We start from the raw sequence: 26,549 nt of genomic DNA on the forward strand, positions 1-26,549 counted from the left end.
AGTAGACGAAAATCCCCACCTTCTTGGAGTTTACATTATAAATATAGCAATGGCTTCCTAACTAGTAGTCTTCCTTCTAGTCAATTTCTTTCATCTTATCCACTCTTTCTAGACTGATCGAAGAGCATACTTCTGATATTACTAGTCTTTACTAAATTCTTCAAATGACTCCCCATGCTTAAGTCCACATAGCTTGGTCTGATACTCAGGATTCCTGGGTTTCAGTCTATTCTCCCTCATCAGCCTAATGGAGTATTCGGTGCTACTTTACTGAACATATTCCAGTTGGGAAGTAATTTGTTTGGAAATTGCTTCTGTTGCTAAAAAAAAAAAGAAAAAAAGAAAGAAAGAAAAAAAAAACACAGGAAAAAAAGAAAATCACAATAGGAAAATTATGTTGATTAGCTCAGAGAATATGAGAGGCTGCCCAGAAGGGCCATAGTGGCTTTTATAAGGAATAATAGATTACATTAATTAACAGGAAAAAAACACCACAAAATTGATAAAAAATCATCAGAGTAAAACATTGCTACTGAAAATATTATCTTGGAAAAAAGATTGACAACCTTATTAGTGCAGAAAGCCACCATATTTTTTTTTTTCAGCTTGTTCGCTCCTTCCGTCATGCCTCCATGTCTTTCCATGGAACATTGGTAAGACTATCACTAAGGTCAATAGTAAATAATATAAAAGCATGTTCAATTTCAATCATTTTCAATAGTTACTAACATTATTTCAAATTAAATAGCTTTATAAAATGACAGTTGTAGAATGGATTATCAAGAAAAAAGTGAATTCACACTTTGAGGTATATATCTTTTTTTTCCAAGTTGATGCTAAAGTAAGAAACTATGTTAATTAACACAAAAATCACTGGTGTCTCTGTTAGACATATCATTCTGGGCTGAATAGACTTATAAATATTATGTGATATGGAAATCTATTTTTACTATAGCCATAATTTGGTTCTAGAAATAGTAGGTTCTGTTTCATATTAGTAAGCATTTACATGTGAGTGAACCATCTGACCAATTATGATGTTAGTATTTTTGAGATGATCAAAGAACTATGAAATGAGATAGAGAAGAGGCAATTTTGAATTTTTACCAATTAAAAAGTCATGCTGAATGAAAACTGCCATGAAGGAAGAATTAAAGTTTTGGTTAAGTACAGTCTTATTTGTAACAAAAGAAGAGAAGACAGAGGGAAATAATTTCAATGTCTTCCATAGCTTTCAATTTTCAATACTTTTATTATTTATTTCTGATCAGCTGATTCAAGACAGATTCAATTTCAGATGGATCTGCTCCCTCACCATAATGAAGGAGGCCGCTCACTGTTAGCATGCTGTTTCAGTTTTTGAAAGTCATCTGAATTTCATGTAAACTAAAATGCCCATTAGCATTTTAATGTGAGAGGGAGCAGCTACCTGAGCAGGCAGGAAGACAATTTGGATGCTTTTTATCTTGGTGCACACTGGTGCATGTGCTTAGACTTTTCAGAGTAGGAACTGGGGTAAAATAATGTCTGATGGGTTCAAACCTACGTCTGCCACTTATTAATTTTATGACCTTTGAAAACTACTAATCTTTTCTGTGGCTGTTTCCTCATCTGTAAAATGAGGCTAATCATATTATTAACCTTGAAAGGTTATTGTTAAGATTAAATGACTTAATGTAGTTAAGACACCTATAATAGTACCTGGCATATGGTAAGTCTTCAATGAATGTTAATTATTATTTTAGGCTACAGTATAGTTTCTCTATAAGTTAGGGATATCGTGACCCAAAGCACTCTATCTCTTGTTTGTGCTATTTTTTTCTATATATTTATAAGTGACAACAATTTTTAAAGAGGAATGTTCTAGTCATGTTTATGACTCTGATAAACCTATTTACTAATTAATATTTCTGACTCCTTTATGAAAGATATAAATTTAATTCTGAAAACATTTATTTTACTAGTAATTTTAAGGATAAAAAACCTGATTTGTTAAAAAGAACTGGCATAAATGAGTAGAGGTGAAACACTGGACTGGGAGCCTGAACTTGTGGTTCCCTGGGTTGTTCTGACCAAGGCTTAGACTCTGGGCAGGTCACCCAATTTCCCTTCTCAGTTTCATATAGGTAATATTAGGGAGTGACCTAAATACATGTCAAAGTTTCATTCGTATCTCATATTTATGGTTGTTTCTTCTATCAACATAAATATCATTGGAACCCATGTGCTTTTTCCTATGCCATTACCATGCTTACAATACTTTTAAGTGTCTATAAAAGAGTAGCACATTCTTTGATTATCTTGAATGACATCAAATTTTCCCATTAAAAAGAGACTGTATTTTTAAAACAGTAAAAAACGTCTTGGGGCTAAGTCTGGTGAATCAAATAGATGTTTTGAATGAAAAAATGTGATATAAGCATAATGAAATTATTTTTGAGAGAGGCTTATAATTGATTCCTGAGTGCGTATGTGCATGTGAGTGTGTGTGCACACACGTGCATGCATATGTACTTTCATGTGCAAAAAAATAGTTGCAAATTCTGAAATGTTTTGTTAAAAACAGCCTTTAGTCATATCTAATTTATGCCAGTATAATAACTATGCTTTTTGTAAAACAATTGCTTTTTTTTTTTTTTTTTTTTTTATTGTGGCAATACTTACTGAGGTCTAGAAACATCACAAATTTTATTTTTAAAAAAGGCTGATCAGACTTGCTTCTTGCAAAACAGCTTGGTCCAACGTTGTGGGCTCATTATCCAGCTGAAATACTGCTTTGCACCTCGCACTAGTCATTTATTTTCTCAGTACTTCAGTACTTTCCTCAGAAAAATCTAAGAGATGCTTGTTTATAAAGGATACTCTTATACCTTGGAAGAAGTGTTCCCCAAATGCTGTACAATGTAAGTACAAAGAAAATAGAATCTGGTAACACTTCAGAATCTGCTCCACGGGATTGCACTGTCTGATGGCTGGGTTTATGTTCAGCAGTAAGAATACTGTATGCTTCTTGAGAGTAAAGCTTGTGACTTCCTTAAAATTTGGCTACTATTTTGCAATATTAATAAAACTATCTCAAATCATACAATGCCATTATGATAAATATTTTCAAAATATTTACATACTGGAAATATTGCTAACTGTACTTATACTGCCATTTATTTGTTTATTTAAATTTATTTATTTATTTTTTATGGTGACAATAGTTAACAAAATCCGATGTTTCAGCTGTACATTGTAACAGTAAGGCATATATATATTTACATTGTGTGTTCACCATTACCATTTATTTAGATACAACACTGAAACAAATGTAAACTACTTAGGTTCTCCACTGGAATCAGCAGTCTGGGTGCTGGGTAAAACCCACAGGATATTAGTCATAAAAAAATCTCCATGAGGATTCAGGAAATAGAAAAAGTGAAAAATAAGATACCTCATTTTTCTCTTTTATTAAAGTTTCCTGAATTCAAAATTGTAAATTTAAAACAAACATTTTAAAAGGGGGTTGCTTTGAAATAGAAATAGTACATTCCTTTCAATGGTTTCCAGAGGCTAATCCTTGTTTAATATATGTATATTATATGAGCAAAGAAAAGAATTTCCTTTAACACTTTACAGGTTAAAATATATACTACTATTTTAAGTAAACGCGCACACACACATATATATAAATATATATTATTATTTTATTATACTCATCTCTCTTTGAAAGTGAACCTTCAATGTCCTCTTTCTTTTGTTTTGTGACTCCTCACACATTTTCCTTTCTTGTTTGATATAAACATGCCCATCTAAACTATCTTGTTATAATAGTCTAGAATAGCAAATGTGGATGCAATGAAACCAGTTGGTTTTAGTGGTGTATGCATATGTGTGTGTTTGTGTTTATATGTGTGTGTGTGTGTGTGTAACTAAAAAGTAATATCTGATGCGGGAGAGAGATGGGCAATGTTACTAGAGATATGTGAATGTGATTTGAGCAACTATGGAATGAAAATCTGTAAGCTGAAAGGTTGTTTGAAATAAACACATACTGGGTAGTGAATTATCATATTGTTATTTTTAAATAATCTTTGCTTTCCTAGAAATTATTTTCCAGTTGGTTTTACCTGGGGATTAATTTACCTTTGAGCTGATGCAAAAATTATAGTAATTGAACAGGAAGTAAAAATAAGGAAGTTGGAAGGAGAAGAAAAGAGGAGACTGTGGCCCTTTGAATCTGACATCCTTTCCCTTTCAGGTTCCTGGGTTACATGCACTCCTCTGATTTCCACCAAGTCCTGTCTAGTCCTTTTCAAATTGCATCTTTTTTCTAATCCCTTCTCTCATTCTCCCTGAAAATACCATCACTGCTTCACAGCTGGAATATTACAATAGCTTTGTAAATGGCTTTCTTTGGTTAAGCATTTTCTTCATCTAACCCAACACCTTGGACTCCTGAAATAAAGCTCTGTCCAGATAGTCTTCTCTCAGAGCCCCACAAAACTGGTGTGAGGTTCTAAGTGAGGACACGAACTCCAACCTGGGTTTGAGTATTAGTTCTACTTGTCATTAGTGTGTAACTTTGGTAATATACTTAACTCTGAGTCTCAGTTTCCTTAAATTTATAAAATGCAATTAATAAATGCCAATTCACAGATTTGTGGCCAATATTATACAAAATATATCAATTTTTAGCATAGTAGGTGCTTAATAAATAGCGGCTATCAATACTCTGTTACATCACATTCAATTTTGGCTTCTCCATCTATATCCTCCTGCCAATGTTCTTTCCAGTCAAGTTGTTCCTTCTTATTGTCTTTTCAACACACAATGACTGTTGTCTGATTTCCTCACGTTTTTCTGAATGTCTAACCTGTACCTGTCTCCATATCCAAATTACATTTATCCTTGAAGTATCCTTCTAGCTTAAGTCTAATAAAATATTCTATTTGACTCCTTACTGATATCCTTTTTTTTAAAAAAAATTCAGCATTTATTGTCTATACCATTTGGCTTAATGTATAAGCACATTTTTCTTAATGTTTACTTGATAATGTATCTTGATAATGTCACTCCTGCTCTTAGAGCTGAGGGACTGTATAAATTTTATAGGTTTAAAGGGAAAACAATTAATTGCTTATTTAACTTCTAATTATAAGCATCTGTCTATGTAAGAGATCCTTCTAGCTAACTAAGTAAAGAGTCCAAGCCAGTTGTTGACTGATTTTGGAGCTGCTAACTGGGCAATTAGTGTAGGCTGAGTTTTTCTCTTCTTGAAAAGGAAACAAAGTACTTGTAAAGCACTTCATTCTGGTTGGCGAATAAAAGGATTACGGCACTGTGCTTTCACATTAAAATAATATTTTCTGCCTTCTTTTGTGGGAATGAAAGCATAAAAGTTCTTAGAGCAGGAGTTGAAAAGAAAGGTAGACATATGCTACATTTGTTTTCTTTTAGTTCAGTTTTTATTATTCATTGTATTAAAAATTGAAAAAACCAAGAAAGAAAAAAAATATTATGAGAATATAGAAGATTGTTTTAGTATCAAGCAAGCACAAGTATCAAGTATTCAATTTATTTGAGTTTCAGCAAATAGAATGATCTATGACCAAAATGTTACCTAGATCTTTTATTCATTTGTCAAACATTTATTGAACGCTTACTCTATGTTGCCATAAAGTTAGGCACTAGGGATATACAGACATGTGCCTGGACTCAAGGGGCTTACCAACATGAGGCAAGACGTAAGAGGTAAAGTGTAAGAAGTATTAAGATGGAGATAAAATGGTCTAATGTTCTTTTTCTGAATACAAATAAAAATACAAAGTAAAGAGCTAGATATTCTAATAGTTAACAGTGCAAGGGGGGAAGAAAAGACTATATCCAAGAGGTTAAAAAATTAAATAAGCAAAAGTAACCATTTATAGACAAATAATGAAAATATATCATAAATCAAGGATTATGATTAATGCTATTTTATGCTGCTAAGAGAGAGAGAGGAGAGAGGAGAGGTAAGAAAGGAGAGAGAAGAGGGTGGGGTGGGGATGTGGGGAAGGAGGAAGGTAGGGAAGGGGGGAGAGAGAGAGAGAGAGAGAGAGAGAGAGAGGTGAGAAAATTCTTTTGAAACAGCCTGTTAAACATGTTTGTCAATTTTTGGAGCCAGACTGCCTAGATTTGAATCTTAGCTCTAATGCTCAATAGCTTTGTGAACTTGGACACATTACATTACCTCATTATTTCTTAATTTCTGTGTCCTTAAAATGTTATTAATAATAGTACTTATCTCACGGTTTGCTATGTTTAAGAAATCAGGGCTTGGCACATAATAAACGTTATGTAGTATGCTTGATACTATTCTTAGATGCTTTTAAAAGAAACATAAAGGGAGACAAGGTTCAGGGTGACCAGAAAACTGAGCATGGAATTAGAAATCTTGAAAATTTTCCAATTTTATTGCTTTGTGTGTGTGTGTGTGTGTGTGTGTGTGTGTGTGTGTGTGTGTGTGTGATTCTAAGCAAGTAATTTACCCTTTTGGACTAGTTCCATTGCTGGTAAAAATTTTGAAATTCTGCGAGTAGGTCGAAAATATTGTTTATGCATCTGTGCCACTATCATGAGTCTAGTAAAATTATTCTCTGTGGAAACTGAAATATGTCCTTGTTTTTGTCCCACTAGATGGTTTTATTTCCATAGTTTAGGAATAGAAACCAATAAGCAAAAAGGGACTCTTTAACGCCAGTCTTAGCAATATTTTTTTGGATATGTCTCGTAGGGTGAAGACAGCAAAAGCAAAAAATAAACAAATGGGTCTAAGGCAAACCAAAAAAAACTTTTGCACCACGAAGGAAACCAAGAACAAAACAAAAAGGCAACCTATTGAATGGAAGAAAATAGTTGCAAATGATATATCCGATGAGGGATCAATATCCAAAATATACAAAGAACTCATACAGATCAACATCGGAAAAACCCAAACAATATGATTAATTAAACCACAAAGAGATATCACCTCATGCCCATCAGAATGACTAACATCAATAAATCAAAGAACAAGTGTTGGTGAAGATGTGAAGAAAAAGGAACCCTCATACACTGTTGGTGGGAAGCAAATTGGTACAGCCACTATGGAAAACAATAGTGAGGTTCCTCAAAAAATTAAAAATAATACTACCTTTTGACCCAGTAATTGCACTTCTGAGTATTTTTCTAAAAAAAAAAAAATAAACCCCAAAACACTAGTTTATAAAGATCTATAAACCCCTATGCTCATGGCAGCACCATTCACAATAGCCAAAAGATGGAAGCAACCTAAATGCCCATCAATAGATGAATGAATAAAGATGTGGTACATATATACAATGGAATATTACTCAGCCATATAAAGGAATAAAATCTTGTCATTTGTGACAACCTGGATGGAACTACAGAGTATTACACTAAAGTGAAATTAGACAAAGAAAGATAAAACCATATGATTTCATTTGTATGTGGAATCTAAAAATAAAATAAACAAACAGAACAAATTAACTCATAGGTACGAAGGACAAACTGATGATCACCAGATGGGAAGAGGGTTGAGGGATGGGTGAAAATGGTGAAAGGTATTAAGAAGTAAAAATTACCAGTTAGAAAAGTAGTCATAGGGATATAAAGTACGGCATAGAGAACATAGTCAATAATATTGTAATAACTATGTATGGTGCTAGATTGGTACTAGACTTATCAAGGTGATAACTTCATAAGGTATATAAATATCTAATCATTATGTTGTACACCTGAAACTAATATAATATTATATACCAAATGTAGTTGAAAAATAAATATAGAAAACTAGGTGAACAAATAGTGTTAGAGAATTGCAAACATTACCCATCACAGTAGTACTCTGACCCATCTAATGAGATACATTGATGCTTTAACTTCTGCTGCCAAGATATCAAGTATTTGTATAGACCAAGGAAACAAAACTCTTCTATCCAAATCTATGGTTATATATACTATAACACTTACGATCCCTTAAAAGTCATTTCTGTGCAGGTCCATTTACATGCAACTGTGTAAGTGAGTGCATCACTACAGCTTATGTCTTTAGTACCTAACCTGATGCTTGCCAAAGCTCACAAATCCCCTCGGTGTATGAACTTGTAGTATAGTAGTTGTGCACTAATATGCAAGTGTGTAAGAAGCAAATGCATAACATTTCATATGATTGTTTTGAAGTATCATTAAAATATATAAGCATATAAGATATTGGGCAAAGTGTATATAATCAAGGTACTTACTGTATCACTATATACTGTTTATTTTAGATATTAATATTTATTAATATCAAAGAATTTTAATATCTTATAAGTTGTGGTATAGGCAATAGTCACCACAGAAATAATTAATATTTACTTATTAAAAATCATCCTGAATACTGTCATTTTCATAAAAAATAATCATAGCAGCAATCAGTTATCTAGTTTAATTAATGACCCAGAATAAGTTGATGTATCAAAGCTGTTTATAATAATTTCTAACATGTACTACGATGGTTAAATTTGATGGTCTACAATTTTTTAAGTTAGTTACTAAAAAGAGATCTCTTTTCCCTAATGGCTGTAGCAAAAGGGAATGGATGCAGATATTTTCTGAATTCAGGGAGAGAGTTCAGGTGATAGATTTGTGTTGCACATGTGTATAAAGAGATGAGCTGGCATTTCGACAAGTGCCAGATCATGTGTCTTTCCTGGCTCTCTCTTCTTCCAGATGCACAAAGAACTGGGATGTAGAATGTCATTATTAAGAAACTTCACAGAAAGGCACAATTTAAGTTGTCAACATCCGTAATGCAAATCAAACAAAGAAAAAATAATGCTCAATAATTAATATTATTTTTCAGCAGTTCTTTGGAGTACATTTCCTCAAAATAAATATTTCTCTTAGGTAGAGCACCACAGGGGTAATGAGAAATGAAACGCTTGATGTGATTCATTAAATATTTCTTTAATTGCTATTATGTTTGTGTATTGATTTTATTGGATTTATTTTTTTTGCATAAAAGACCCAGAAATCAGGTCTAGAAACAAAATATATCTGAGTGAAGAAAAAGCTGTTAACCATAATTAAAGAATAAGTAATCTTTTTCTCGACTACCTTGTTTCTGTTAAGTTTAAGATCCATTAAACTTTCCTGTGATTTTTTACTATAAACTCCCTTTCATTCTATTATGCTTTCCATTCTCAGTTCTAAGTTTATAAAAACAATGGTGTGCCCCTTTGCTTAGAAGCTTTCTGTTTGTTCCCTTCTCCTCATTTCCCCTTGCCCAGTTTTAGACCAGGCTTTCCTTATCTCATATCTCCAGGTTTTTTTCTAGTCTTTGCCAATTTGAATCCATCCTAACTATCAAAATTAACCATCCCTTAAATGCTGTCTTCATCAACTTAATTCTGGGTTCCAGAACAGACAATAGGTTCTTGAAGCTGTGTGTGGCTTACAATGTGAATTCTAAGCTTCGAATTTCCTTTCAAATTAACTTGATGTCCTATCATTCCCCCAACACATTCTTCTCTCTCCTACTTGTATTCTGTTGTTTTCATTGTTTCTTCAAGAGTTATCTATTGTGTTCCTTTGAGTCAATTATCTACTATTTCTTCAAAGTCAAATTCAAAGCACCTCCTACAGAGAGCTTTCATTCATATTTCCTTTGATAACTCTTTATTCTATGTGGTATTTAATTCTTTCAATGTCTGAGCTACACAATTTAACACAGTATAAATAAGTAATATTGATACTGTGTGTGTGTGTATATACATACGTATATATGTATATACACACTGTATGTATATACATACATACATATATATGTGTGTATATATATATTTTTGTTTCATGTGCGTAGAACAAATATATATGTCTCCAACTAGACTGCAAGTGCCTTGCAGGTAGATTCTCAGTGTCATTATTGATTTTCCAGTTTGTTCTCCTGAGAATCTACTCATCAATGAATGTCTTTTGATTGCTTAACCATTATTTATACCTTAACATTTTACTTCTCAATTTATGCATATTTCATTTTTATCTTATACTTAGAAGTTTTAAGAGCCAGAGTGACCACTAGGAAATTGTATCATTGCTCATAATTTACTCCCTTCTGCCCTATATGTGGAGTACACTTATCCATCCCACAGATTTTGGGTTTAGCCATGAGACTCTTTTTAGTTAGTAGTCTGTGGGCAGATGTGACATATGCTGCCACATCCATGCAAGAAGCTCCAGAAGCACTGCAGGTTTTTACCAGCCTCTTACAACTGCTCTTTGCAATGAACAGAGCTTGTCTCAGATAAGGCTGCTTCTCCAGCCTGGGCCCTGGAATAAGAAGCTGCATAGAGAATATTTGCAGTTGATCCACAACTTGCAGTAGAACTTATCAAATCATAGCCTTTGTATTTCATGACTGAGATATATATATATATTTTTTTTAAAGTCGCTGATGCATAGGTTTTTGTTTGTTTGTTTGTTTGTTTGTTTGTTTGTTTGTTTTTTGCTACAGAGAAAACCAGACTGATGCAGGACCTTAGAGTTCATTTAACTTCTTCTTTTGCAGATAAGGAAAAAGGTCTAGATTTTTAGCTTGCTAATGGAAGAGTTATAAATTCAAGATTAGTAACTGATTTTTTTTTTTAACACAAATAACTGGCTTTTTGTTATCCCAGAATTTGGAGGAATACAACTCAAATAGTTTGAAATTTGGGACTTTAGTACTACCTGGCACTGCCCTCTTGGTCTGACGTTAGCTTTTAGAAAATAGAAGAATACCAGAAAGTAAACAAAATGTACCACCACTGTCAAATGCAATATATTTGTACCTGACAGATATTACTCTTTCTTAGGTCCAAGCTTGTTTAGTAGCAGATAGAATAGAATACACTGACCTCGTGAATTCTTTTCAAGCCCAACTCTTTCACATAGATGGTTTATATAAAGTATACATTTCAATGTCTTCTTTCTTAAACAAGTTATAACCGAAAATTCTGATTTTGAGTATGGGTATAATTTTTTAATAAACTATCTCCTTAATTCCATGATGAAGTCCCATATATACTTTGACTCCAAGTGGTGGACTGTAATATTCTTATCCTTTTCCTTTGCAAAATTCAGATGGAACTTCTCTGTCATTATGTGTTTCAGTACATCATAACTTTAATTTGGTCCTGAAGCTTATGTTATTCTATGGTGTTCTTAAAAATGAATTAGAGAGATTAAATTGATATTTAGTCTCTAAAAGTTCGGAGATTAAATTACTCAATTAAGTTCTAAAGAAATAATTAACATATTACTTTCTTTTGTATGTCAATTTTTTGCGAGTAAAACCAGTTACATGAAGCAATAATTTTTCCCTTTTTATGGAGAATATAATGCTTTATATGCTTTAGGAAATGCATGTCTTATTGAACAACCACTTATAACTAACCACCTTTTGTTGTTATTGTTTATTATGCTTCTCCAAAGAAAGAAAACAAAATGTAATAAACTAAATAGGGTAACCAAGTGGATTTTCTTTTTCCATGTTTTCTCTCCTTATTTGGACTGCACACAAGTCTTACCTTTGTGAAAAAACATCCCGGTAAGGACTGCCATGTTGCAATGCAATGCCATATCCCCGATCAGCAACGGTGTTTCCGATGGTGTAAAAGGAACAATCTGGGTCATTGATAGCCACATATTCCAATACAGCTGCGTCCCATACAAAAGCATAATTTCCATATTTTACCTGTGAAAATATGGAAAACAAAAGAAGGAAATAGAATTTAAGGTAGGAATTTTAAGCTATATAGATGGGATAAAAATTACTTTGGCGTGTGTGTGTGCGTGCGCGCGCGTGTGTGTGTGTGTGTGTAGTGCAAAAAAAATAATAGGACCTTCATTTCTAAGTTCCTATTCTGAATGAGAATTTGGCTTTTGATTAATTTATAGCTCTGTGCTCTAGGAAAAGTGATAAAGTTAGAACATTAACTTTTTTTCTGAGCAACAGTACTTATAGTAAAATGACCCCTGTGTAGTAACGGTCACATGGACTGGGAGAAAAAGAAATACACAAAAGGAAGCCATGTCTTTGAGCTTCTCCAAGTTTGGTAATTCTTGAAATTGGATTTGTTTCTTGATAACCCTGGAAGTTTAGCTTTTGGAGTCATTTAAGAGATAGTGGCTCCTTCGGATTGTTAGGCTTCTAAGCCAGGTAGACTTTTGCTCCCATCCACTATGGATATCATCGCCTTGCAAATGACCTATATTCTAAATGAATGCTGCAAGTACAGTTGACATTAAAGAGAAATAATGGATTCTGTCCTGCTGGCGATACATATTTACTGTCCTATGTCTTGATTTAATCTGTTGCAAAGTGTGGCTTATTGCAATCTTGCAGCTGTACCAAGAAGAAACCCCTATGCTGGGCATTGTAATGAGGAAAAAATAATATACAACTTTCTTTGTTATCATTTAGGAAATACAAGTTTATTTTGGTTTGTTTATATATCTTTTAGTGATTTGACAGCCTTCCATGAAAAAAAATGCCCTTCGGGATCATTTTATGGAAACTTTGGGATCCAGGTTGTAAAAATCTGGTGGAGTCCAAGATAGAGGAAGGGTACATTGAGAAGATAGGCTCTACTTGAGTGGCTGGCCAGCCAATTGTGGTCCTGGCTGCAGTATCAGAGCAGCCTTGTCCTCCTGTGGACTTGGCTCCAGACCCATAAAAGTATAAGTCAAGGATGCCCACATCACAACTTCTATTCAAAATAGTCCTGGAAGTTCTGGCCAGAGCAATTAGAGAAGAAAAAAAAAAAAGACCCCAATCAAAAAGGTAGAAGTGAAATTATCTCTATTTGCAGAAGACATAATCATATATGTAGAAATCCTGAATACTAATCAAACAAACAAAAAAAAACCTGTTAGAACTAATCAACAAATTCAGTAAAGTTGCATACATAACAAAATCAACATACAAAAATCAATAGCATTTTTTAACAAATAATGAACTATATGAAAAAGAAATTTAAAAAACCATTTATAATAACAACAAAAAGAATAAAATACTCAAGAAAACCTTAAGAGGTGAAAGACTTGTACCCTTAAAATGACAAAATTGAGATAAAGAAAGTTAAGGAGTTAATATCCAAGATAGGTAAATGGAAAGAAATCTTGCGATCATGGCTTAGAACAATTGCTATTGTTAAAATGTTCATCCTATCCAAAGTAATCTACAGATTCAATGCCATCCCTATCAAAATTCCTATGCCTTTATGGAAGTGGAAAAATGCCAAAAATTCATATGTAACCACAAAAGACCAAAATAACCAAGGCAATCCTAAACAAGAAGAACAAAGCTGGAGGAATCATGTTGCCTAATTTTAAAATATGTTACAAAACTATAGTAATCAAAACAGTACGGCACTGTCATGAAAATAGATTCATGGACCAGAGTAGAAATCCCAGAAATAAATCCATACTTTTAGGTTCAACTGATCTTTTACAAGGGTGCTGAGAACACACAATGGAGAAAGGATAGCTCTTTCAATAAATTAGTTGTGAAAACTGGATATATGCATGCAGAAGAATGATATTGAACCTCATCTCACATCATATACAAAAATCACTTCAAAATGGATTAAAGACTTAAACATAAGACCTAAAACCATAAAATGCCTAAAAGAAAACATAGGGAAAGTATTTTGACATTGGTTTGGCAATGATTTTTAAATATGACATGACCAAAATCACAGGCAGTGAAAGCAAAAATAAACAAATGAAATTGGATCAAGTTAAAAAGCTTCTGCACAGCAAATGAAATAATCAGTAGAATAAAAATACAAGCTATGAAATGGGGAAAAAATGTAGACCATATATTTGATAAGGAGCTAATATCCAAAATATATAAGTAATTCCTACAGCTCAAGAGCAAAAACAAAACAAAACAAAACAAAACAAAACAAAACAAAACAAAAAACCCCAACAAATTTAAAAAATAAGAAAAGGATATTACTCAAAAAGAACATACAAAGGTCAAGAGATGTATAGAAGGTGCTCGAATATCACTAATCATCAAAGGAATGGAAATCAAAACTACAATGAGATATCATCTCACATCTGTCAGAATGGCTATTATCAAAAAGACATAAGGTAAGTGTTGGTAAGGATGAAAAGGAAAATATTGTATACTATTGGTGGGAATGTAAATTAGTGCAGCTATTAAGAGGTTTCTCAAAAAATTAAAATTAAAACTACCATATGATCCAACAATCCCAACTCTGGATATATATCCAAAGGAAATGAAATCAGTTTCTCAAAGAAATATCTGCACTATCATGTTAATCATGGCATTATTCACAGTAGCCAAAATATGACAACAACCTAAATGTCCATTAGTGGATGAGTGGATACAAAAAATATACAATGGAATATAATTTATCCTTATAAAAGAAGAAAATTCTGCCACGAGCAACCACATGGATGAACTCAGAAGGCATCATGCTAAGTGAAATAAGCTAAACAGAAAGACAGATACTACACGGTATCACTTATATGTGGAATACAAAATAGTTGGATTCATAGAAGCACAGAGTAAAAGGGTGGTTGCCAAGGATTGGCGGGAGGGGAAAGGATGGAGAGATGTTGGTCAAAAGATACAAAGTTTCACTTAGGCAAGATGAGTAAATTCTGAAGATTTAGTGTATAGCATCGTGAGTATAGTTAACAGTACTGTATTGTATACTTGAAATTTACTAAGAGGGTAGATCTTAAGTGGTCTCCATGACAAAAAAAACAAAACAAAACGGTAACTATGTGAGGTGATAGGTATGTTAATTGGCTTTGTCATGGTGATTATTTCGTAATGTATATGTATATTAAAACATCAAGATCAAGTTGTACACCTTAAATATATACATTTTTGGCAATTCAGTTCAATAAAACTAAAAAAGTACAGATAGAGACTGGAAATAAAAAAATATTCAAAAATAGGTTAAAAAAGATTATACATGATTCTATAGGAATAAAATTTAAATATCAGTAGTTTTGAAAATTTCAGGAGAATAGAGGAATTACTAAATTTTCTCAAGAAGTAGAAACTTCTGGAGCACAAAGATCTAAAATAACCTTGATACTGAACTAGGAGAAACATACAAATCTCAAAGGCTTAAAAGTATCAGCAAACAGATTTTAATGGTATATTAAAAGAATAATGTAGCATTATTAAACAGGAAAAGCAACACTGATTCAGTATTACGAAAGTTGCTGGGATAATATATCTTATAAATGAAGCTTTATAAAAATTTTAAATGGTATTTCAACAGACACCAAAAAGACTTTTGACAGAATTGAAAACCATTATCTATCTATCCACTTAGTAAAGAAGGTATAAAAAATTCTTCTTTAATGAGGTATGGAATAACTCCCTCAAATGAGCAGCAAATGGATTGGAAACTGAAATTCTAATGGTATTACCATTAAAGTAAAGAAAATGATGTTTTCTATTACCCTAAAACAATGAAATTGTGATCATTTCAGCCCATACAATAAGGAAAGAAACAAAAATCTGATTTTAAATATTAGGACAAAATTATCATTAATTGATAACATATGTATGAAGCTTAAAAGAAAATAAAAATTTTAGAAAATAATAAATAGTTCAACAAATATATCTATATAAATAGATATATACAAATCAGTTGCTTTTCTATTAATACTTCAGTGGGAATATATAATTTGAGTAAAAATATTTACACTAAACATAAATAAAGAAAACTTCAATACTTTACTGAAGAAGACTTAAACTTGTTTCTAGATAAGATGTAATATATTTTAAAAGAATAGATGCACAATAGTAAAAGAAACGTCAATTTTCCTTAGGTTATTTGATACTTAATGTAATCTCAATGAAATGCTAAATGGATATTTTAGAATTAAAATAACTTTTTGCATATTTAATTGTAAGAAAACATGAGAATAGCAAGGACATTTTGAAAATAAAAAATGATTGGAGACTTAGAATATTAAGTAGTGAAAATGCTATAAAGCTTAAAAATAAAACAGCATGGAAGTTATCTGCAAATAAGAAATCTGTGGAATAGAGAAAAAGTCTTCAAAACTGATAAAAGTATATAAATGTCATATGTAGACTGTATTACAAAGACCATATATGGAATCAGAATGACAAACATAAAATATTTTAAAAATAAGAGTGAGGCAGGTGATTAATCCCAAAAGGCCATTATTAGAGTACTGTGTCACACTGTATACAAAACAAATTCCTATAGTGTAATAAATTCATTACGATGCAAAAAGAACCCACATTGAAAAAACCCTATAAAACGAGAAAAAGAGGTAAAACTGTATTTTTTGGATACAGGGGAAAATTGGGATATCTAAACATAAAAGTAAAGGAAGAAAATATAAATAAATATTTGACATATTTAACTACTGCCCTTTAAATATTTTTGCCTAGACCAAGCCAACATCAGATACTTAATAAAATGTTTACAAGAAATATGTTTTAAAACCTGTAGACTGGTTTACTGTGCTTAGTGGATACTGAGCATCTCTTGTTGCGGGTGAAACACAACTAAACCATGAGATATTGAAACAGATAAGAGCTGTTTCCCTGAAAAAAATCATTCCATGCAGCTACTCACAGAGTGCCTACTATAGACCAGATACTATGTTAGGTACTACAGGTCAGTGCTTCTCAAAATGTGATGCTAAGACCAATATCATCAGAATTACCAAAAGATTCTAATATTAAAAGATGAACTCCAGATATAACCCTGGACTTACTGCATTAGAATGTTTGGTGTTCATTGCCTGGGAATATGCATTTTAACAACTTGGGAAGTTGACAATCTTAACAGCTTATGTACACCAATTTTTGAATAAAATTTTTTTTTGATAAAAATTGAATAATATAATCAGGAATAATTTTACATATACAAGGATCAATATAATTATAAAAAACTAATAGATTCTTGGAGTGTTGATGTGGGACAGGAAAAATACTTGGTAGGTTTCCTTTACATTGATTACTTATACCCGCAGGTCATCCCACAGTGCTTCCTCCCTTTTTCTGATCTTTTGGACTAATCACTATAGTGGAGAAAAAATAATTTTCCCTCTACCCTCTGAGTTCTTAGCTGAGACCGCTGTAGCAAAAGAGAGATTAACGAGAAAAATGAACAGAAGTTTAATAACTTGTATTCCCCATGTATACATGGGAGATATACAGGTAAAAATGAGTAACTCAAAGAGGTGGCTTAGAATTCAGGATTAAATGCCATCGAAATAGAGAAATGGGAGGGGAAAGCATAACTTTTAAGAGAGAGTGAATGATTGTAGAGAAAGACGAATGAATGGTCTTTAGAAGAATGAATGAGAGGTGTGATAGTCGTGGCAAAGTTTGCCCAGGTGTGGTGTTGACTTCTAGTCTCTTCTGTAATGAGAGTCATTTCCTGGTCGATGAAACTTCTGAAGAGGAATTTATGAAAACCAAGTCTCTTTTATCTTTGAGTAAATAAGGGAAGTTGAGAGAAATACTTCCTTACATTTGTTGTTTTTCAAGTGCTTTACAGTTTAAAATAATATATATATGCCAGAGGGGCATATATTGTGGTGGCATATTTTTTCTACCCTAGCTCACCAACTTTTGTATTTGTTTTTAACTTTCTGGGTATAAACCTATAGTAACAGAGAAATAGCAGTGACCTTGAAATCTCCTCTAACAACCTGCTTTGATTTTTGCTTTTCTCTTCTGTTTCAAATAGCCACTCTAGCCTCCTGATGCCCCTTGTAGCTTCACTACAACCCTCAAGGGATCTCCTCCATTGGGGACATAATGCTTTGCTGTTAAAAAAAATAAAGTTTCAGCATTGTTGCTACTGCTTTGTGAACTGTAGAGTTCTATTTAAATATATGGTAACGTTATCATTGCCATTATATACATGTTTCTAGTAATTCTAATGTTATGAAGCATTGGGAATGAATTTTTAAAAAGAGAACCATTAAAACAGTATGATTATAGCTTGCAGCAATGCCAACAAAACGTTGCATAGTAACCCAAATTATTTTAGCTTTAAAAAATATCTCTGGCCTTTTTCATCTACTAAAACATACAATCACTATCGTTTAGGTTTTTTTTTTTTTTTTTACTTTAAATTAAAGCTATCTAGAAAATACTCATCAACAAAACCTAAAGTCACTTTTCAACAAACTAATAATTGAAGGTTTTGCCTAGGAAATTTTCAACTGTCTGACCAGGTGACAAATAATCCTTAAAATTTTCTAACTAGTCTTTGTCCTTGAGGTCATGTTTGGATAAGCAGCTAAATTGTGAACCACTGATTTATTTATCAGTGGATTCCATGTCAGCAAAGTGCTTCATACCAGGTTAAACAGAAGGCAAAAGTGTATGCAGGAGCTCCATGTCAACATATTCCAAACCCCATTTGTGAGGAAGGGAATATAATCCAAAGTGACATCTACCTCCAATATTATCAGTCTCTGGTCCCCAAAGGAGAAATACAAGAATGTTGTGGTGATTGATGGACCATGGTAGCTACCGATGTTCAACACCTGTCTTCATAATAGTGCTGAGTTCCCAGTAGCTTGTGATGAATTTCTCACTGCTTAAATAACGCCAGGAGGTAAGATTTTGTTTCATTTTTCCAATATTTCTACAGTACCTTTTCTTTGAATTCCATTTTACCAATAATCATTACGCATTAATTTTAAGATCCTGAAGGTTAGTAAAACTTGGCCCCAGCCTTCAAGTTGCTTACAACTTAGTAGTATAGATAAGTCAAGAACAAATTACTATAACACAAAATAAGTACCATAAAAGAAGCTCGAAGTGTTAAAATGGTTTAAAAAAAGGGAAACTTGATTTTCACTGAGGGAAATCAAGATGGCTTGCTTAAATATTCTGACAATTGAAATAGTAGTACAAGAAAACCATAAATATTTAAGTTTCTTTAGTGCCTAACTCATTAAACATAGATACCCTTTGGAGACCATTTCCTGTCCATGAACACTCTTTTAACCTTCTAGTTTTCTGCAATTTTCCATCTGTCAGGTGAAGAACTGTAAACATTCAATGTTATTTCCTCAAATATTTGCATTTCTTGCCAAGAAAAAGTGAGGGACGGAAAGTGAATTTTCAAAACCTGCACCTGTGCTGCTCACCATGTTATGGATTATGGCATATTAATCTCCCCCTGTTGAATCCTCTTGTCTTGCTGTATGCCCTTGTGCCAACATTTCTATCATGATTTAAGGTTGAAAATACTTTTCTTTTTGATTCATTGAGCAGTAACCTCTAGTAATAACTTCAGGATCACATGACATAAACAAAGACTCACTACTTTCATCACTACCTGTTACCCAAATGACCTTTGTTTTAATTGGGAAACTATATTCTTTCCTCACACAAATTTTTAAATTAGCAAATTACCTAAAAGCTTACTTCAAAATCTCTTATCTACAGAGAGACATTAAAGATGATTCTTTTTTATTAAAAAATTCAATGGGGACAATTTGGAAAGAGGACATTTAAAACAAAGTGTAAGAGAAGATTTCTCCTCACTGAAGACAAAATATTCTCACTCTGTCCTCTATTTTTTTCCTCATGATAAGAACTAATATTTATGAAACATTTAACTCTCAAAAATGCCTTTTACATATTAATTTATCTGTTCTTTACAATACTGTGAAGAAGTTAATATTATGATACCTAACTCACTGATGCACTTGATCTAAAGTCATACCAATTGGTAGTGGTAGATTTGAAACTGATGCTTAAGAAACATCTTCTATGCATTTTTTTTTAAACATTAAAGATGCATTCTGAGAAATAGTTGCCATAGGAATGCAAAGATTTGAGATAAGTAGTCTTTGTCTTCAAGGTATAGTCTACTAGTTTGAGAAATAATATTTACGTGAATAAAAATAATACATAAAAGAAATGAAACCCCTTTAATGCTATTAACATAATTGAAAGTTGAGCTTTTTAAAAGAGATTGCTTATTCATCAAAATCATTGGAATGAATGAATAGTAGGTTTATATAATCCCAAACCCCTGAAGCCTGTTGATTTTGTGACCGTTGCTATCTAAGCACTTCTGATTTTCAGGATTAAAAATAAATCAGAGATTTTAAAAATTAAAATAGAGGCTACAGAATGGAAATTTATTATTTTTGCTCATCAAATAAAAATTAAAAGAGAGCAATGTGGGAGAAATAAATTCTAACCTTGCATACTAATCTGCTAACTTCTTTACAATTAAAACTAATGGTCAGTTGGGAATAAAGTAATTATGAATTACAAGTGCAAAGAATTATGATTAACCCAGACTGATCTATAGTGGTCCTTATAATTTATTATCCACATAAGTCTTTAAGATGGAGATGGCTTTAATATTTATGACATATGGTTCTAGGTGATGGCCTCTCACACTTTGGGCAAATTAATAATTTAGTATCATTCATCAATTCTTCTGAATTTATACAGCATGATAAATCATGCTCAAGTCCAAATTTTAGAGTTTAAGGTTGCCTTTTAAAATATATATGGTTTTGTTTACTGCTGCCTTAATTGTTGGCCTACTTTATTTTATCGGCTATTATTTTGAAAGTTGAATTTGTGCTCCAAGATAGGCATCACAGAACACAAATTTTCACAAGGATGATATAAATATGTTTAAAATAAATATCAGCTTATTTATAAAATATGTTTTTAACTTAGAAAAAAAGCAATATGTCTACCACGAAATTTATCTTTTGCTTTTCTTTTTCTGAGGCTATTGGAATACTAAATATATATTTTTAAAGTTTTTGAAAGTGCTCTGAGAAAGTGAAAAACTGAACACAGCTTCCTTCTCCTCCACTGAAAATGTTCTTTTGAAGCATATGGCTGGTAGGGTTTAGAAATAGAGGCTACTGAGGCCTGGAGTCCTCGTTAATTTTGTATGGGAAAGAACTCTTAATTCTTTCCTTCAGGTTGGATGGCCTGAGAAAACCAGTGGAACCTCCAAGGGAAGGTGATAATGAAACTTAGTGCTTGGTTCATGGAAATTTGTGGACCTCAAGTTCTCCTGCCCTCCTTCTTCAAATGTTTGTCCCCATGAATATGTCTGTTCTGTTGCCTTTAAACTGGCCAGAAAGAAGTTGAATAGATGGGCAGATATCCTCTAGTCCTGGAGCCTGAGACAGACTAGAAGACTAGATAACCCACAGCTTCTTCCAGGTGCTTCAGGAGAGGGATTTGTGAATCATTTTTTTCTACACTGCTAGCCTACAAGGAATGAGGACGTTTCATCTGCACTTAGCAAGACTGCCAATCCCCAGGGGAAGCCATCAATCTGGCTTGACTTTCTATAAGCCAGAAAAGAAAAATAACAACCTGTGTAGTGAGTGCCTTGGTTAGAGAGGGAAAGATGAGTCAGTCAGAACAAGCAGAACGCATTTTGGGGAAATTGCATTGTGGTAATAATAAGATTACAATTCTAAAAGAAAAATAAACAGAGCATTTAATCAGATTCAACTGTAAGCCTAAAAGGGTCTATCTGGCTACAAACTCTCAAACAAACCTCAATTTCTCAAACAAAAAATTGATAGAAAAAGTCTAGGTTTTGGCAATGGGTATAGAAGGTCAGAAGGAGTATAAAATTCACATAGCAGCTTAAAGATGGGGTAACTTTTTTTTTTTTTTTTTGGCAGACAGATATGACACAGGTTATCTGTCTTCTGCAGTTGCTGTCACTACTTTTCCTCCTGACTGCTGATGCTGGCAATTGTGACATGCTGTTGACAATAATGAGTTATCCATTGTTGTGTGCTAAGAATTAAGTGTGCAACCTAAGTGCATTGTAATTACGACTGTTAACAGTCCTTTGTCTGTGGATTGGCTCTTGTTCTTGGTATCAAGATGATGCTAATTTAATTTTTAACATTGTGAATACTGTCATCATTTTTCCCTAAGGGTTCAGATGATGAAAATGAGAATGATTATAATACTAATAGCAGCATGATCTAGACATTAACAAAAAGGAAGGCTAAATAATAGAATTATAAAGATAGATAACCAAAACAGCATGCTGCATAACTTGCAGAAAAGAATTTGAAATTAGGTGTGGTAGAAAAAGAACTGTGAAAGCACACACAGAGACTGAATCTCACAAGATTCTAAATCAATCAAAAATTTTTGTGTCTCCCAAAAGGCAACAACATTCAGCTGAAAATAGCAGCTGCTGAATTAGTTTGGGCATACCACATGAACAAACATACATTATTGTATCGTTCCCCTGATAGCCCTATGAAACTGAGTAAAGCTATTTTTCCTTATTCCGAAGTTTCTAATAAAATGTGCTATGGAAAAACAAAAGGAGGAAATTTTGATAACAAATGGGTTCAACCTTTATAGTATAGAACTGATTCTTTCATATTTTACCTGAATGATCATGTTTTCCATAGTAAAGCTATGTGTCACATAGTGGCCACAAAAAAAATGATCCCTTTAGCTCTTATGTATTTTGATTTCAAAAAATGTAGTGCTAAATCATCTTTTTGATTTCCATGAAGATTTTAATAAAATTGCATAATAACATAAAACAAAAGTCTACTGATACCTTGTTCAAATACAAGACTTCAAAATTTCTCTGAATATTCTGCACATATGGCAAATGTAAATTTTGGCAAATTCCATTCAGTGGATAAACTTACTTAAAAAAATGAAAAGATCTTATCTGCAAAGTGCATAGCTTCCATACAATCCAAAAAAGAAACACAATTTGCTTACCTATGGTAGTAAAGCTTTCATAATTTAAAAATTTTAATTACTTTTGAAAGTTTTCTCAAAATGTGTAGAAGCACTGATAAGGTTTTTTTTTTTTTTTTTTTTTTTTTAATAGAAATGGGAGGAAATGGCTTTCTTAGACATATGCCTAGGAGATGGCTTAAGTTTTAAAATGTTGGATTGCCATAAAGTCATCTTTTCAAAATGTGGGACAATAAGAATGTCCTTCTCTAATTTGGAAACACATTTAGGATGACAATGATGAAAAGAATTATAGTAAAACAAAATATATGCTATTCTTTCAAACTCGTTCGATGACTTTTGAAGAAATCATAGGGTGCCTGGAAAAAGGTGAACCAACTGCATTCAAGTTGTTCAATTTTATGTGTAGATTATGTCAAAAATTTGTAGTGAAAAAATGACACATTTTTTAAAACAAAAAAGGTGGCCACCAGATAATGGCAGCCAAGTTAGACAGAAATTTCTCAATTTCTTTACTAAAACTGTAACTTCTTTGGAATCCAGCATTGATTTCACAAATTCAAATTACCTCTATACTTTAAAATCATTTTCCAAAGAATGGGAACTTTAAACTTATGATAACATCCAGTGTGCTTGAGAGTGTTTAAAACTGAAGAATATCTTAGCTATATATAGCCTATATGATGAACTTATAGATGTAAAGGTTATGATTAAGAAAAAGCTGGTCTTTAAAAACAAGCTTATAGAATCGAAGTATATGAACATCTTCTTGGGAGAGCTGAAAACTAATTCCTATAAGTTAAAATACCTACTATTATTAGTAAGTAAACTCCGAAGTATTTCATGCTCAAGCACTGTTGTTAAGAGCATGTTTAGCTTAATATCATCACACTGGAATGACACCAGAATCAGTGTAACATGGACTTACGAAGAGCAGAGTTGCAAGCCAAAGTGAAATTTATGTTTGACTGCATTTGGTTTACCTCTACATAAAAGAAGGATGACCCAGAGGTTGCTGGCAATTCAGAGAAGTATTATTGGAAAAAGAAAGAGATGGAGTCAAAGAATTCTACTGTGTTATGGGATAGAAAGATGTCATTGTTATTGGGTATTAAATATGGTTACCATGTGTTTGATTAGCATTATTATATTCATGTTCCCCTTTTAAAACCTATTATACTATGTGTCTTAAATATAATCTCAAAATTTAAATATCTAATAGAGTTAAAAAAAACAGTAAATATAACTGCTTTGTAGGAAAACAGAAACTTTATTAAAATATTATATTTTAATTACTTATATTATTTAATTAGTACTACTATGAATCACAGGTACTTGACAATTAACTAGTCCTATTGTTTTGTTTAAATAATAGCATTTTATAATAAGAAATGAATAATACAGAATGTGTAATTTCAAATAAATGCCCATTTTCATGTTTTTTTAAAATGATATATGCGTATAATTGTTTATTACACATTATATTATTATGTCTTTTTATTTGGTGTAGTTGTGTTCTGGGTTGTCTCTCTACAAAGTTGGTCAACATATTAAAGAATGGTGTTGACATAACTGGCTACCTGGGAGAAAATAAAACTAATCATTTTTCATACTCTAAATAAAAATAATTTTCAGTTGAACTAAAGAGTTCAAAATAAAATACTAAGAGCCTAGCAATAAAAAATAGGGGAGCACATATAATATAGGGAAAGCCTTTTGAACAAACATGAGATTCAGAGAAAAAATATTATATATATGTACAATATATATTTTATATATTATACATATGCAGACGTTTAAACATAAAACATTTAAAAATGCCTTTGTATGGCAAAAGATACAAACACAAACTAAACAAAAGACCAATAGATTTGCAAAAAAAATTGGAACACAGGGGACAGAGTTAATATTTATACATGTACAGTTGTTTTTCTAGCAAGCAAAAAATAGAGGATGCAAAAGAAAAATAAATAATAATCTAAAAAGCAATTCAAAATGGAACAAATATACATGTCTAATAAGCATATGAAAAATACCAAAACTGGTTTAGTGGTTAGGTGAGTGCAAAATAGAAAAACAGTAGGTTACCTACTTTATATCTATTGCTCTGGCAACTTTAACATCTATTGCTGGTGGTGATGCGTTGAAAAGTGTATTCTCACTCACTGTTTGTAGAAATGGGAAAATGTTACAGCCTTTTTAAAAAGCAATATCTATTCAAATTAAAAAAAGAGAGAGAGGGAAAAAGATGACTTTGGCCCAGCAATTTTATTCCTAGGGATCTATCCAGGAGAAATAAAAATTTCAGATGAATGTACAACGATACTCAGTGCATCACTGTTTATTGTGGCACCAAATTAGAAACAATGGTAATGCTCATCAATCATAGAATGATTGGCATGCCTGCCACAAAATACGAAAACATTAAATCTACTAGAGCAATACAAGTTTCCATAGAGGGATTTCTATAACATATTTTCAGAATGAGAAAAAGCAAGGTCCAGGTGATGTCAAAAGCATGGCGACATGAGAGGTGCCTCTGTTCTCTCCCTTTGAAGTTACAACAAGTCGAATAGCTATAATTCAGCAAAGGATTCCCTGCCCAATACACAAACACATCTGAGAGATCTGTACATGGGAACATCTGAAGGTCCACAAATCAGGCAAACAGTATAGGAGAGAGGGGAGAAGAGCAGAGATGGGTGCCAGGGATGCAATCAGAGCTCACTGTGGGTCTTGGGAAAGGGGAGGAATGAAGTTGCAGGGTGTACTCTCTTCAGCCCCGAGGAGCAGAGAGAAATTCAACATTCCTGCCTGAGTGGTCAGCATATACTGTGGCTGAACCCAGTAACTGGGGCAGAGACAGAAAACAGAGGTGTAGCACTGGTGATCTAGCAGCCGTTGCTAGGCAGAAAACAAAGCCACAGAGCTTGGCTGCCTCTCCTCACTCTTCTAGAGCTAGCAGTGGGCTCCAGAAAAAGCTGTAGCAGTGAGTGCTGAGTTACAGAGCTTGCTATCTGTAGCCTTGAGAATTGGAGAGGCAGAAGCACTTCTCCCTGAGCAGCAGGTGAATGCTGAGGCTAATCTCAGTGACAAGGGTGGAGGTACAGAGGTGAGGCAGCAGAGTCTGGCAGTCATCGTTATTGGGAGGAGAACAAAGCAACAGACAGCTGGCACCAACCTTTCCCAGCCCATCCCTCCCCCACCCATTGAGGTTGAACTAAGGGGTGGGGAACCTGGGACAGTGCAGCATCATTAGCAGCATCTGGTTGCAGGGGGCATTGCTGGGATTTCACAGATTTGGAACTCTATCACCTACCACATTTTCCTGAGATCCGAGCAACTTGTTCATAGAGGAGACACCCATCTCCCCGGATAATACAGGGCATTTTCTCACCACCCTGCAGAGATCTGAGAAGGCAGAACAGGGAAAAGAAAATTTAAAAAGCTTGTGCTTTGGCGCCACCTACTGAGAAATAAAAGACCTCTTTATCAAACTATTAAATAGAGAAGTGTCACTTAAAAAAAAAAAAGATTTTATTTCTGTAAATGTCTAGGCAGAGAATAATTCATCGAGTATTATGGATAAACAAAGTAACAACATAGCTCAAAAAGAAAATGAAAAATCTCCAGAAAATACATTTTCTGGAAATATGTGATTTAAATGACAGAGAATCCAAGATTGCACTTTTGAAAAAAGTCAATGAGATACAAGAAAATTCAGATAGTCAGCTCAATGAACTCCGAAATAAAGTCAACAAACAAA

General features: G+C 32.9%; 1 protein-coding gene across 3 annotated transcripts in view; it reads right to left on the minus strand.

Moving 5' to 3' along the window:
• Positions 1 to 26,549, minus strand: part of GRID2 (glutamate ionotropic receptor delta type subunit 2) — a 1,244,053-nt gene that overhangs the window by 128,431 nt on the left and 1,089,073 nt on the right. For all 3 annotated transcript variants that reach the window (XM_036227700.1, XM_036227697.1, XM_036227699.1), the window contains exon 14: positions 11,574 to 11,740. In XM_036227700.1, the coding sequence (XP_036083593.1) occupies positions 11,574 to 11,740 (167 nt within the window). The remainder of the gene's footprint in view (positions 1 to 11,573; positions 11,741 to 26,549) is intronic.

Source organism: Rousettus aegyptiacus, unplaced genomic scaffold (genome assembly GCF_014176215.1).
Source record: "Rousettus aegyptiacus isolate mRouAeg1 unplaced genomic scaffold, mRouAeg1.p scaffold_m13_p_10, whole genome shotgun sequence".
Classification (NCBI taxonomy): Eukaryota; Metazoa; Chordata; class Mammalia; order Chiroptera; family Pteropodidae; genus Rousettus; species Rousettus aegyptiacus.